Consider the following 15,601-nt stretch of genomic DNA (forward strand, 5'->3'; position numbering starts at 1 on the left):
TGCAGATTAACTAGTTTTCATTCAATAAATGAAGAGATAGAAATGGCTGAAGACTCTTCTCTTTCTATCCTCTTGATCAGCACTACCACCAACGATCTGAGAGTTTCTTGTTTTTTGCTGTATTCTGACCAAGCCTATCATGTTGCCAGTAATCTAGTATGTTACTTCTGAATAAAAGCCCAGGCCACCTAGTTCTTTTTGGAGTGAAATGTTACTACAGGTAGTATATGGGTACAGCTTAAGCACTGGTTGTAAGAATGAATTGGCCATCTGGATAGCTTAACTCAGAATTTTTCAATCTTGGCAACTTTAAGGTGTGTGGACTTCAACTCCCAGAATTCTCAATCCAGTATGTTGGGTGGGGAATTCTGGGAACTGAAGTCTACACATTTTAAAGGAGGTGAGATTGAAAAATACTGGTCTAAATGCACCTTCAATCAGGAATAAGGCCCAATTAGAAAACACAACACAGCTAGATAGGTGTGTTGAAGCCATGGGCCTGTATCCTGAACGCATTCTCTCCAGCCTCAATTTCCAAATGTAGTTCAAGCACACAAGTAATCTCAATTCAAAATTCCCTCGTCCCTCTTGTTTGGACTTAAACTACATTTCCCGAAAGGCACCATAGGGAGGAGGGCGTGACTCCGGCTCTGGCCTATTCCATAACCATAGCAGGGAGAATGAGCGCGCAGGCGCAACCCTTCCGCCTGCCTTCTTTGATCCTCCAGGGAAGCTCGGTCGCTCAGTCACTATGACGGCCCCTCCCTGTACGTCATGCGCGTGCGCGCTTAATTCCGGCCTCTAACCTAGGTAGCCGAAAGGCTGGAAGAAACAGAACGAGAAAGTCGGGGAAAAGGGTGACCGCGCATGCGCCTCTTTCTGTTTCCTATACACCCGACCTTGCAAGCAAGACAACAGCGGGTTGGAGTGCAGAGCGGATCTGAGTGATGCTGGGTACGAGGTGAAGTTAGCACAGCCGTCGTGCGAGCGGCAGGATACCTCTCCCCATTCCTCAGGTCAGTGTGAAGAGGATGCATGGCCGTCCCATATTCCGGGTTCTCTTCCATCGAAGTTCCATTCCCGACTAGGGAGGCCGCCCCTCAATGACCACGATGGGGATGGGCAGTAGCTGACGCGTGCTGTGGAATGCGCATGCGTACTCAGCCCCATACAGCGCCCTGAGTTCTGGTTGGAACTTGCGCTGTCATTTCCCGCGCGCCCCGCTTGCTTGCTCCGATGTTTGACTGTGGTGGGGTCCCTCCGGAGATGCAACGCAACTGCCCTGGGCTTTTTATGTGCCACATTCAGTGTTTTCAGGTTGCATTTCTATTTGGGAATCAAACTTGGAGTGAATGCTCTGCAGTCTGCCTGCCATATGTCATTGCTCCCTCGGATTTCTCTACCCCCATTGCTCAAAGGCATCAGACTTCGACGATGAATTTGTGGACGAGACTTGTTGGGGCTCTGGTTAGAAGGACCAGGTTGCCTCCAGATACCTAGGGACTGTAACTTCCAGAATCTTTTGCTAGGTGTAAATGTTGTGAGACTTACCATCCTAATTAAAATAAAAAATAATAGGCAGGGAAAATCTGGTGCATGGTAATTAATTTATGGTCATCAGGTGGTTGACATGTACTCCTCCACCCTGAGCAGCAGTAAGGCTTGTTGGAGTGTAATCTAAAACAAGTACTTGCTTAGTCTGTATATTATTTCTGGTTAATTTCTGTGGTGGAAAAACAGGCATGCAAGCAGAGTATGTATGAAGAGGGATTGTTGGGAGAATCCCAGTAGCAACTTCATTTCTATTTTAAAAGAACATGTTTTGTAATTATACATGCCACTGTTAAGATTTTCCATATGCCACATTTAAAATAATTATGTGTTCTAAACAAAAGGAATATTCTTAAACTGATTTATGAGTATGCATTTGCATTCATTGTGACAGCAGCTGCTGTTATCAAGAATTGGTGGAAATGTGCAATGCAAACTGTATTTGAATGTGTGAACATCAAGGTTCACACATATGTATGTATTTGTTTGTGGCCTACAATCACTAATTCCAAAATGTATCCCTCCACAATGCAACTTGTCCTACTCTTTTTTTTAATCTGTCATGCAGTGTGAGATTGAATTAAATAATGTAATTGATTCTGCCAAAGCTATTGTTTGTTCTTGTTATGCAGAAGAGGTACTCTAGCTAGTGTGAGAGAAATTAATAGGGAAGAAATTAACAGATGAAGCAATGCTGGTAATATGTTCTATTTAGACTGAAATTTCATGTTTTGTTGGAAAATACCTTGTTCTTTGTTCCTTTCTTATTCCTTTCTCTGTCCTACCTACATTTTGCTTAAACCTTTTACTGCTTCCCAATCTTTCTCTCATTAATGATATAAGTATGCATATCATCTGTTATCTTTGGTTCCTTTAATATACTCTGATATATTGGGCTATCTTTCCTTTGTATAGCTACCGTAGCAGATACAGAATGGGTGGTGACTGAATGATGGAATACATCTGTCTTGTCTCATATGCCATTTATTTTAGCATAAAAATACCTTTACTATTCTGTGTCCTTTATTATGATCAATTGCTAATAATCAACTGATATATCTTGTGCTTTCCCTAGATAGTTGAGCAGATGTTGCCTGGATATTGTTTTTGTTTGTTTCTAATAATTTAGGCTGATTCATCAAGTGCTGTCTATTGTAAAAAAGATGAAATTGGTTTCAATTATTTGCATTTTAACTCTATCCAGGTTAGATTACTGTAAAACTCTTGAAAATTGTCAACAACATAAATTGGAGGGGGGGGGGGGAACTTGCCATATGTTCAGTTGACCATGTTGTCAGTCCTAAACACATTTGTCTGTTTAGCTTAGTTTAAAACTCTAAGTAGTCTAGAACAAGGGTATTTTAATAATAGTAATCTCTTCCGTAATCCTATCTGAAGCTTGTTATTTGTCTTAGAGGCCCACTTTCTGTTCTGATGTAACTAGAATCTTTTCAATGATTATTAAAGACACTAGACTGCCCTCCTCCTCTGAGATTTCTCTCTTCACAGATAGACTAGAAAAACATATCTTGGTCCATGGTTTTTTGATAGATAAAGAATTCCTTTAAAAAATCTTTTATTTGATGATGTAATTGTAAATAAGCATTTTATGTTTATGGTATTTTAATTGTGCTCTTTAGATTTCATAATCTGTTAAATTTTAATCCATTCAGAATAATAAAATACAAATTGAATTAACATAGTTGGGACATGCCCTGTTGTAACCGTATTGTTTATAGTTTTTAATCTAATAGTTGTATTATTGCTTGTATTGGTGCTTGGGTTTTCATTAAATTGTGTAATCTTGCAATGTTTTTTGGGTATTCAAGATTGCCTATGCTAATTATTAGCAGCATAAAACTCCACAGCAGTAGAATTCCACAACACTAACATGCTACTATTGGTACTACTTTAGCTATTTTGTTATTTTCACTTAGAATTAGACTGCTCTTTATACAGTTAATACCATGAAGAATTTTATAAGGAAAGGCAATATTTTGTTTCTGTGTGTGTATGCATATATAATAAAAACCTCCTTGATCCTGTTGTGAGATCCCCCCCCTCCTCCCACAAATGATAATTGCTCAGGTTCCACAGTGAGCATATTATAAGTAGCTGCAGTTTTTCTAAAGTTTAACCTAGTTAATACATTACCAAGGTTTCCAGGTTGCTGTAGCCTCATGGTTGGATTTCTTTCTTAAAGCTATGATAATATCTGAATATCAGTCAAGAAAGAACATTCCCATACCAATATTGTTTAAATCAAGTTTCTTCATTTGCATAGCAGTATGAATTATGCAAACATTTTACCTTATTACACCCTTTTGAGGAGAAATTCATCCATGTTGAATTTTACATGTATTTTTGGTTATCACTAAAACTATTTTCAAGCTAAAGCAGATGTGAAAGTCATGTGTTTAAATTCTAATCCTACTTTTGTGTTGCATGTTGTGGTTAGAGCGATAACTTGCTGTTGGAGGAGAGATATTGGAGCATGATTTTTAAAATAAAATGCAAAGAAAAGTTGCAAACATTTTTGTTTGTTTTGAAGACATTTGCTGAGTATGGTCAAAATTAGCCTGATTATTTCCTTTCTTCTTGAAACTGTTACATGGAACTTCACTTTAACCAGTGGGACAGGTAAAGGGCAGGAACAGGAACTTGGCAGTCATAGTATACATATTGTCTACCAAATGAAATAGTACATATTTCCCTCTTCAGATATTGCACAGTCCACTTTTAGATTTTATTGTGATCGTTATCTATTTGCCAACCTATATATAGGATTGAGGCCTTAGAAAAAGTGAACTGTGGCTGAATGGTTCCTTTGATATTCTCTGACATAGATAGTATTGAATTGTTCATCTACCTAGATGTCTTAAGAATAACACTTCATAGACCTTTATCTTATAGGTTTATTTATTACTCTTTTAAACCTATCCAAATCAATAGCCATCTTGCAGAAGACAGTAATATGTACCCTTTTCCAAAGACCATACTTGGGTTCAACAAATTTTTGTCAATTCCAACCTAGGACAGCTGCCTTTCTACGGTAGAAGGCCTTATTTGAAGTCGATTATCTGAAGCCTTTCTTCTGTGGGTTTAGGCTGGGTTACAGTATGCACACAGCATTGGTCACGCTTGTGGATGATTTCTGGAGCAGGGGTCTCCAACCTTGGCAACTTTAAGCCTGGTGGACTTCAACTCCCAGAATTCCCCAGCCAACAAAGCTTTGCTGATTGGGGAATTCTAGGAGTTGAAGTCTGCCAGATTTAAAGTTGCCAAGGTTGGAGACCCTGCTCTGGAGGACTTGAGACAAAAGTGATGCTACTGTCCTGACTCGTGCTTTCCTGGGGCCCGTTGATATTACCGACAGTGGTATCCTTTTGGACCAGGTTCAGGGGTTGGAAGGCATTGCTTTGCAATGGTTCAGCTTCTTCCTTTGTGGCCAGTTCCATTTGGTATGTGAGGGGAGAAGGCCCCTAGGCTCCTGTGTCTGGGATGCTTTAGCTTAGGGTTTTGGTCTCTCACCATTCTTTTTAAAAATCTGTACATGAAACTGTTTGGTAAGCAGCATTTGATGACATGGGATGCAGTATCATCATCAGTAGGCTGATGATGCCCAATTATATTTCTCCATCCCTATCCAATCTGCTGTTGCTATTTCATTGCAGAGCCAGTACCAGGAGAAACTGTCTCTAACAGTAAAGGTGGAATAGCTTAGCATTTTAACATTACCAACTTTGGTGGTGTGTTGTCTCTGCTTTTCAATAAGGTACCACTTACCAAGACAGGTGATGCACAATTTAAATCCATTCCTGGCATTGCCTGCATCACTCATGCCTCTGTCACTTAGTTAGATTGCTGCAGTGTGGTGTCCTGCTGGTTCCTTACCAGGCTAGAGGGTGAGCATGCTACAGGTTCAACTCTTTAAGTGTTGCCATCCAGAGGGATTTAGGAAGCGTGCCATTTCTATAACAGCCTCTCCCCTGAACAATAGGAATCTGATAGGACCCCACTGGTTTAGATTTCTGGAAAGCCATAAAGAGCTGACTTTCCTTCCGAACGTTGGAATAAAATAAGGTTGGACTCGGGTTTATATTGTTAGATGGATCCGAAAATGTTGTTTTAGATTCCAGATTTTTGTTTTCCCTTTTGTTTATTATTATTGTTATGAGCCATCTAGAGTTGTTTCATAAGATAGGTGGTGATATACAGTCTTCTAGATAAATATGCCATAGTATGTTTTGAGTGTTTTATAAGAGAAAAGCCCCACAAAAAACAACGCTGCAAAAATAAACTATGTGGTAGTGATATTTGGATCATGAAATTGAAGATGACTGCTGCATGTGATCTTCATTGACCTCTGACCTTTATTCTGCTGGAGTCGATCTTAGTACAGTGGAACCTCCGGTCACGACCATAATCTGTTCCAGGACTTCGGTCGCAACCCGATTGGTCGTGACCAGAAGCAAGACTGACTACGTATGTGCCTACAAAAAAAGGGCGCATCTGGGGAAATTGCTGCGGCAAGGAAAATCACTGCAGCTTTGATCATTACCCAAGTATTTGTTCATGACCAGGTGCAAAAAGTTTGTGAAATTTTTGGTCGGCACCTGATTTGGTTATGGTCAGAAGCGTTTGTGACTCGAGGTTCTACTGTATTTTTTACCCCAGCCTGAGACTCTTCTCCATATGTTACAATACTGGGGGAACATATTATTATCCAGATCTTAAAGAGAAAATAGGAAAGGTGTAGAAAATCTCTGCTTTAGTTAAATCTCTTAGATTCTTGGATTGTCCAGCTGAGGTTTAGTAATGATAAAAACATATTGTGGCAGTGTATCTGCCTTAGAAGTCATAGAGGGACTAGCAGCCTATTCAACCTGACCAGATTGGAAATGCAGACTCCTTTCAGACTGCATTAAATATAGGAGAATTTTGATTTGCGCTCCTGATTTTCTTTATTTCATTTCAAAATAGCCACACAGATCTTTAGAGTAGTATTGCCAATGGAGAGAAAGATTAATACATTTACTTCACACACTTCTTAGAATTTCTCTAACAAGCTATCACTAGCCCTGACGGTAAGGGGTGTACAGAGAAACCTCTTGCATCATGTGCGGTTTAGTATTTGCTTTGCCTGTGAAACTTGCATCATTACAAATCCTTTCACTAATAGTAATTGTAGTGTGATTGTGATTCATGTGGGAACAATGAATTGCCTGATCATCTTTATCCCATGATACTGTTTTTTGAAATGAAAACTTGTTCTACCAGCACATACTGTACACATGAGACATTTTATTCTTTCAGTTGAAAACTGTACTTTATTTTCAGGCTGGCCTGTATGGATGTAAATTAAATGTAATCAAAACAAAAGTTTCCTATCTAAGTCATGGTTTGCCTTAAAATAAACCCTATATTCTGCCATTGAAGTAAATGAATGGAAAATTAAAGGTCTACATTATAATTGTGTAATATACAGTATTGCTTCATGAATCTCCATCCCACCTTAAAATTAACATGAAGGGAAAGGATGTATTGGAGCCTAGGAACTCCCTTGAAAAAGATGGTGAAAAAAAAATCTTGAATATCTACTGAGATTATTTTTGGCTTTCAAACTCATCAGACACTTTTAAAGATGTTTCTAAATAGACAGATGATGTTGTGTCTTCTGCCACTTGCAGTAGTTATTCTGAATTTCCAATTTTTATTTCATATGTATAAATCCCACCTTCGAAATGCAGAAACCAGGAAGATAAAAGTGGTCAGGATTTTGGCAGCCTGTTGTGCCCCATTGCTAATTTGCTGTTATACCATTGAGTGGGAGTCATTTATCTGATATAAGCATTTGATGTCAGGGTTCTGACCAATGCCCTATTAAAATCAGGAGCCTCAAGCCATTTTGCAAGGAAAATCCAGTTGTTTATTAGGAGCACCATGTCAACACGACCTAAGTGAAGCCAGTTCTGACTTCACCCAGTTCGCACCTTGCCTCTGACCCTGTTTTCCCCTCCCCCCAAGGTGTGTCACCAGTCACATTCTCCAATGAAGCAATTTCACAGGTCGTAGTAGTCACTCCCTCTGGCCATTGCGGTCTCCGTAGAGATGGCCTTGACTTCAGCCAGATAGGATGTGTTTTGTTTTGACTGAGGTATGAATTCCTCGATGTCAACCCTCAAAGCTTTTCTGACCTGTTTCTGAGTTGCCACAGGCAGGGAGATGGGAAATTGCAGTTGTGAGGCGTGATTTCTCATCCCCCTACCTATGGCAACTCGGGAGCAGGTCAGGAAACCTTCGTGAGTTGACATTTTGCTTCGCAGATTTGTTAAAGGTGCAGCCCCCAATAATCTACATTCAAAATATATTTTAAAGTACCAGTGGAGTACTGACATATATAGTAGAGCCAGTTTGGTCTAGTGCAGGGGTGTCAAACTCATGTCCTCACGGCGGTGTCACGTAATGAATCAGGACTTTCTCCACCTTCACTAAACCAGGGGTAGACAGCACATGATGCATCCCGACCCGTGGGCCAGGAGTTTGTCAGCCCTGGTCTAGTGGTTAAAGCCAGCTGGGTGACCTTGGGCCAGTCACATACACTCAGTCCAACCCACCTCACAAGTTTCTTATGAGGAAAATAGGAGGAAGAAGGAACATTAGGTTTCTTTGCCGCCTTGAGTTATTCATAAAAATAATAAAGGAGGAATAAAAATAAATGACATGTAAATTGAGAATATGTTTTCTCAGGTAGATGTTACGGATCTGCTTTTAAAAGCAGTTGCTGCCTAATATATTTGGTGAATGCTGCATTGTATTTGTGATGTTGTTAAATGTCTGGCATCAGTTCTGTTTGGGAATGTTGAATTTCATTTATTTATTGTATTTATTTAAATTTCTGTACACAAATATTCATCCAATTCAGGAATGAAAAAACACTTTGGAAGCACCTCTGCTCTTTATCTTTCTAAAGAATCTGAGAAGAGAAAGGAGAGACATGGTGTTGAAATGTTATTCTTCATATTAGCATTTGTTCCTGGGATTTTACCAGTAACTTAAATCAGAGTAGTGATAAGGTAGGCAGGTCTTCATGTTGACTCTTGTAGTTGCCCATTCCTTCTGACAAACTGTTACAGAGGATTGGGAAACGTTTCTAGTGAATCAAGGCAATATAAGGAAGGAAGAACTGCGAAGAAAATCTCCTTGCTTGCTTTTTCCTTTATTTGCTGGATCTCGGTTCTGGCATTCAGGAGACCCAACATGGATCTGGCTTATTATTTTGACAATCTGGAGCACTAGATGATGGTGGTTTGAAGGGCTGAGGGAAGAATGATTATATTTGGCAACTTGTGCCTATTAATTGCCTATCTATTATGTATATATACAGGAATTGTAGAATTACAATTCTACAGAATTGTACTACAGAAGGAATACCATCAGACATCCAGCTCTTGGTTATCAATGGAGACCAAGTGGAGCAAATGGCCAGTTTTACGTTTTTGAGTGTTATCATAAAAGAGGACCTGACCTGAGATGCTCACATTGCAGCACTGGTCAAAAGTGCCCAGCAGAGATTATACTACTGAAACTTCTCAGGAAAGAACAATTGAATAAAAAATTGCTGGTGACCTTCTACTGCTGCACTATAGAGAGTATTTTAACTTACTACACCTGTGTATGGTTTGCTAATTGCAAGTGACAGATAGGACAGCACTCCAGAGGGTTAACATCATTGCCCAGAGGATCATTGGTTGCCCTCTCCCTTCCTTGGAAGATTTTTATAGCTTCCACTGCCTTAAAAAAGTTCAAAACATTCTTAAAGATCCATCCTGGTTACCCTTTTTTTGAACTATTACCATCTGGCAGAGGAGTACAGGATAATAAAAACAAGGACAAATAAGCTGAAAAACAGCTTCTATCCCAGAGTAGTAACTATATTGAATTATACTGTTCAGTGTAATATTAATGAAGTGTCAGGGGTTTTCAATTCAATTGTACAGAATGTGAAGGATGTGTGTTTGTGTTTTATTTTTATAGTTTTCTTATGTATGATGTACACTGAAGATGGCATTTAATTTGGTGAGGTGCAATGACAATAAAGTAAACTAAACTAAATTACGCCCTCCCTGATGCTATATCTTGTTATTAGCCTAAATAATAACTCTGTGTTAAGAAGTCTTTAATTTCAAAATTAATACAAGGGGATTGCCTGGAAAAGAATAAAATACTCAGGAAGTGGAAGGGTATATTTGGATAATGGTAAGTACAGTACAAACAAGATTAACATATTTATCCTGCCAGTTTCATCAAGAATGCCATTATATTTTTCTTTTGATTAAATCAGTTGATTAGGTTTAGTGAATTACGTAAACTGAGAATTTCCATGGATTAATTAATCCTGAGAATTTGCCAGGGGGTAATTAAAGTTATGAGGTGATGGCTATGTTGTTTTCCTGGATAAATCTTCCTGATATATTTAATAAAAAATAATAGGGAAAAATGTAATGAATTCCTGCTCATTTGTGACAAATGGGCATCTTATAGCTCACATTATAAATGTGTCTTGAAAAATCTTTTTGTCCCTGAGAATATTTGGAGGGTTTCAGATTGTTTTTTTTTTGTTGTTGTTGTTGCAGGAGTAATGGACAGGTAACAGGATACTATTCTGCTGTGGTGCCAGTGAGTAAGAATGACAGAGTGCTTCCTGCCCCCCACCAGCAGTCCCAGCGAACACCGCAGGGTAGAGCATGGTGGAAGTCTGGCCAGGACCCCAAGCTCTGAAGAAATCAGCCCAACCAAATTCCCTGGTTTATATCGCACGAATGAGCCTTCACCACCTCATGACAGCCTCCATGAGCCTCCTGATATTGTGTCTGATGATGAGAAAGAACATGGGAAGAAGAAAGGGAAATTTAAGAAAAAGGAGAAAAGAAGTAGGTCACTTTAAGAAAAACTGTATGCTATCAGCATGCGGTGATTGTCTTTTTTTCATGACCCAGTTTCTTTGTCAAATGTTCTTTATCCTTTATTTATTACTTCACTATGAATGTTAATGATATCAATGTTTTAAAATAACCAGCTGTTCTTAAAGTATGAAGAACTTCATAACATATATTTTGAGGAACTTTTTTAACCAGGACAATCCCTGGCTTTTCAGTTGTCAGTTTCTAAATGTCTGTAAAATTGAAAAGCTTTTATAGCTTTTATGTGAAAAGTATTTCCATGTGGGAAAAATAATACAATATACTCTCAAAGTAATACCTTTCATTTCTTTGTATGCTAATGGATAGTGTGTGTGTGTGTGTGTGTGTGTGTGTATGTGTGTGTGTATATATATATATGTGTGTGTGTGTGTGTGTGTGTGTGTGTTATATTTATGCTGATGTAACAAAATGTAACAAAAAGGGAACAGTAAAAAATATTGGGTTTCTGTCTGGATGGTCTCTTGTGACGAGCCGAAGACAGAGTGGAAGTGTGACCTTCCTCCCATATTTGGGCATACCAGGGGTTGTGACTTTAAATATATATATATATATATATATATATATATATATATATATATGTGTGTGTGTGTGTGTGTGTGTGTGTGTGTGTGTGTGTGTGTGTGTGTGTGTGTGTGTATAAAATCAAAGAACCAAATGTTCTTATAATTTAAAATGGCTATAGTGTAATATCATTTTTATTAATTAGCAGTCCATTATTAGCATTTTGTGAAGTATAAAAACAACTTTGAATATTGAAACATTGAAAAAGATTTTTTAATCCTTAAATGAATTTTAATCTGTTTTCTGATTATGTAATTTAAGAAATATATAGAATTTGAGATTGTAGAGAACAATTGTATATATCTTTTTTAAAAACTAATAATCAAAGCTTCTACAGGAATTTAATTAGTATTGCATCCTAAGGTTGTACTTTGTTGTTGTTACTGTCACTTTTGGGCTCACACTTTGTAACTAGAATCTATTGTAGTTACTAATAAATGGTAGAACATTGGTAGGATTCTGGCACAACAGTTTGAAAATATGCACTGTATGTGTTTAAATATTATAATTTTTACTTTCATCTAGTTGCATCATGCACTCTAGTTCTCTAAAAACATAATTTTTATTCAAGGTTTAGGAATATAGTCAAACCATAATATAGTACTTTGGTACAACATATTTTAGGTAAAAGAGACCAACTTATCCTGATGATCTAAGTCATTTGTTCAATGATATAATCATTCAAATAACATAAATCACTACATTGACATTGCTATCTGATTAAACGTCAGTCAGGAACAATGGATCCAACTCTCCATGGTTAGTATACTAAATCGAGGTTCCACTGCACAATTGTATTGTAAATTCCTCTGGTATACTAATTATCAAATTTTGCAGCCTGAAAACTTTAATTGTATTCAGTCTTTTCCTTGATTTTTTTTATATCAGTGCTTTCTAAACCTGTATAAATTACTGAAAATTGGATAAAAGTGGTGTTTCTTTAGGTAACCACAGAGACCTATTACACAATCATAAAAGGGACATTTAAATTGATATAAAATGTTCTACCTACATTGAGTAAAAAGGGCTTTCTGATAAGTGGTTTGGGGTAACGAAGGAAAACGTTTGGGAAGCTTTATATTGTAGCATTTGTGTTGCAATTAATTGCAGGTGTACGTGTTTATTTGTTTAAAACTGATTTTCCTACTCCCACCTAGAGGCTAGGCAGGGTTAGTTATAGAGGAGGTATCGGTTATTAGACTCCTATGCATATATTTCAAAGGCTGTAAAGAATTTGGTAATTCAATTTGGTAAGAGCTGAATTTGTTTTATGGCTGTGGAATTGGAATCACGTATGCAGTTTGTATAACCCACTTGAGCAAGAGTAGTTTATACAGAGACAGGATGCTTGGGATGGCTTTGCCAACTAAATAGTAAGTTTTCTTTCTTTTTAGAGAATGGGCACATTAATGTCTATTCTAGAATACCTGGCTTAATATTCGAAAAAGAAAGAAAAAATAAATGATTGAAAGAGTTAAATTGGAATTATATTCTTTGCAGTTTTCAACACCTGTTTTTAAATGTGCTTGTTAATTACTGATTTAGGGTCATGACAATTATAGTACTGCAGGGGTACAGAGATTTTTAAAAAACTATTTCCCCTATTCCTTGATTTTTTAAATCAACTAAGAGCTGAAAATAACCTTGGCATTATCTTTTTAAGATTTTAAACTAAGGAGATTACGTGTCATTTATACTGGCCGTTACTCTACATCAGTTTTGGAGTCACTTTGATACAAGATTTTATTCTGTGATGAAGTTACAGTTCTTAATCTAATACCATTAGATTCAAGTGGGATGTTTTCAGAATTATCAAACAGTTGCATTGCTATTTATAATAAATTCAGATTGCACTTACTGTCAAAACTCTGGGTAGTAGTCAGTAAACAATCAAGAGATGAACTGTTCTCGTTTTGCTCAGAAAGGAAAATGTGCAAAACTCCTAATATTTGACTTGTTTAGTTCTGCAGAACAAAGTGTGTGTTTTGAATAATAGCACATTAGAGTTCAGCACTAGCTTTTTTTCTTATGCAAAACTTAAACATCTGGTTTTATTTCTGCTTTTCCTCTCCCACCCCCAACTCCCAATAGCGGAAGGTTATGCAGCTTTTCAGGAAGATAGCTCTGGGGATGAAGCTGAAAGTCCTTCTAAGCTAAAACGCTCTAAAGGGATTCATGTTTTTAAGAAGCCAAGTTTCTCCAAAAAGAAGGAAAAAGACTTTAAGATAAAAGAAAAACCCAAAGATGAAAAGCATAAAGATGACAAGCACAAGGAAGAGAAGCATAAAGAGAAGAAATCAAAAGACTTGACAGCAGCAGATGTTGTCAAACAATGGAAAGAGAAGAAGAAAAAGAAAAAAACAGTTCAAGAGGTAGAAATGCCACCAGTGGAGGTTCCTAGTCACCGGCCTGTGTTTGGAGTCCCTTTGAGTGATGCAGCCGAAAGGACCATGTTGTATGATGGCATCCGTCTACCAGCAGTGTTCCGGGAATGTATAGATTATGTAGAAAAATACGGCATGAAATGCGAAGGCATCTACAGAGTGTCAGGTACAGTGGCTCACCTGAAGGTAGATTTCATGTGTCTGATGAGATGTTGCTGCTTCATGGTTTTTTAAATTCCATAATATTTCTGTCATTAGGGTGTTTCCCTAAATAAAAAGGGTTTACACTGACTTGAAATGTATTATTAGTTCTGACTTAATTGTGATTAAACAAATCACAAACATATTTATATATTTTAAAAAGTTTCAGTGGCTTATTTAATAGAAGTGTTTTGAAAGTTTGTTTGGTTAACCTATTCTACAGATGCCAGGATTGCTTTTGATTTCCAAATAGCATAGTTTGCCATCTGCTACCTTTGATACATGCAGGTTTTTAAATTGGCACTGGGCACTATGCAATTGCATTGGTCATTTTGTTCTAAATGTCAATAGGATGGTTTAATTACTTCAGAGTTAGTGTAGCAAAGTACAGTTCATGAAGAGGAACTTTAGCTCATTTATAGTGTGTGTGTCTTCCATGCAGAAAGTTCCATGCAAAGCAATATAAAGGCCAATAGCATAAATATATATAGTAGGTTTCTTATATTTTTAAATACGTTTTGTATCCTGTGTCTGCTAGGATCTATCCTTGAGGCTGTTTTCCTGGGACCCCAAGTATGTGAAGGAGCCAATTTCCTGGCTATGTCCATAGTTGTTATGATTTTGCTGGGTTGCTCTGTAATATTTACTTTTTATAGATGTGCTTGTTTTTTTAAAGACTGTTAGCTGCCCAAAGTCATTTATTTATTGAGGTGTGCAGCCATATAAATTGACTAAATAAACAAATATTTTGATTTATACAGGGCAAGAAGGTATGGTGCTAATAAGTAACGATTTGTCAAGAATTTCAGCAGACAGAGAACAGTTCATTAATTTGTGTCTTCTTCCTATGCTTCAATATCGATGGAATTCCTTTTCATTAGTAGGTGTCCTCAAACCAGAGAAAGTGCCAAACAGCAGTTAAATATTTTTAGCTAAGATTTGAAGAAATCATCTTGGTAGTAAGGCCAAGATAATTAGCATTCACATCATTTGTGTAACTTTGACTCACTTAAAATTAACAGTGGTTTGAATGAGTTATTTAGTTGTAAAGCTATGCTTTAAATTGCCAATTCCACTTGTGAGAGACATGATGCAAGCAACTTTCATGTAACGCAAAAGCAGAGAATAAAGACAAAACTGCACTGAAAATAAATATTTTGCAAGCATAGTATCTTATTACTCTGGAATACCATAAATATGAATGTCACTATCACTGAGTGGGACAATGTGTATTCAGTGCTTAGAAAAATGATAGGATTGGATGGGAGAATGGTTGATCTTTTAAGGATAGCAGTTTATATGCTACCTGAGCATAGCAGAAAGCATGCTTCTCTCAGTAATAACTAAGTTTCTCTGGCTTGAAGAAAAATTCATATAAGAATCCAGAAGTACATGAGCAGAAATTCAAATGACATACAGAAGTCAATTTGTTTGATTATAATAATATTTCAGTTAAGCCCATAAAAGTTAGTAGATTGCTAAAAGTCTAGAACAGGAGTGTCAAACTTGTGACGTCACAGTAGCGTCATGTGACGTATCAGGACTTTTTTCCCTTTCGCTAAACCAGGCAGGGGTGGGGCCAGCACATGAAACATCCGGCCCGTGGGTGCGAGTTTGACACCCCTGGTCTAGAACCTTTGAAGAAGATTAGAGGGATCTGTTCCCTCCCTTTCTGCTAGCCTCGCATATTATTATATGTGTCATAGAAGAAGAGACTGTCTTCTTTGACAACTGATATGTGCAAAAAATATTTTTAGGCATAGTTTCTAATTTAAAGGAATGGAGAGAATTCTGAAATTCCTACCAATTATCATCCTGTCTCTCTCTATTTTCCTTCTGCCTTTTTTTGTCAACGAAAGATGGCCAGATCTTTTTTCCATTGCACTTTTTAAAATTTGCCCTCACTCGCAGTCCTTATGT

General features: G+C 37.5%; 1 protein-coding gene across 3 annotated transcripts in view; it reads left to right on the forward strand.

Annotated features, from left to right (window-relative positions):
* The first annotated feature begins 761 nt into the window (after positions 1–761).
* Positions 762–15,601, forward strand: part of RALBP1 (ralA binding protein 1) — a 35,543-nt gene continuing 20,703 nt past the window's right edge. The window contains exons 1-4 of one of the 3 annotated variants that reach the window (XM_087707293.1): positions 1,242–2,248; positions 8,939–9,175; positions 10,188–10,484; positions 13,188–13,646. In XM_087707293.1, coding sequence (XP_087563419.1) covers positions 10,241–10,484; positions 13,188–13,646 — 703 coding nt within the window. In that variant the 5' untranslated portion in view covers positions 1,242–2,248; positions 8,939–9,175; positions 10,188–10,240. Of the gene's footprint in view, positions 1,017–1,241; positions 2,249–8,938; positions 9,176–10,187; positions 10,485–13,187; positions 13,647–15,601 lie in introns of those variants that run through there. The other 2 variants (XM_014073538.2, XM_087707294.1) reach the window with 2 other exon arrangements.

This window comes from Thamnophis sirtalis, unplaced genomic scaffold (assembly GCF_051295495.1).
Source record: "Thamnophis sirtalis isolate CommonGarterSnake01/CBP01778 unplaced genomic scaffold, rThaSir2_p1.2 scaffold_2, whole genome shotgun sequence".
Lineage (NCBI taxonomy): Eukaryota > Metazoa > Chordata > Lepidosauria > Squamata > Natricidae > Thamnophis > Thamnophis sirtalis.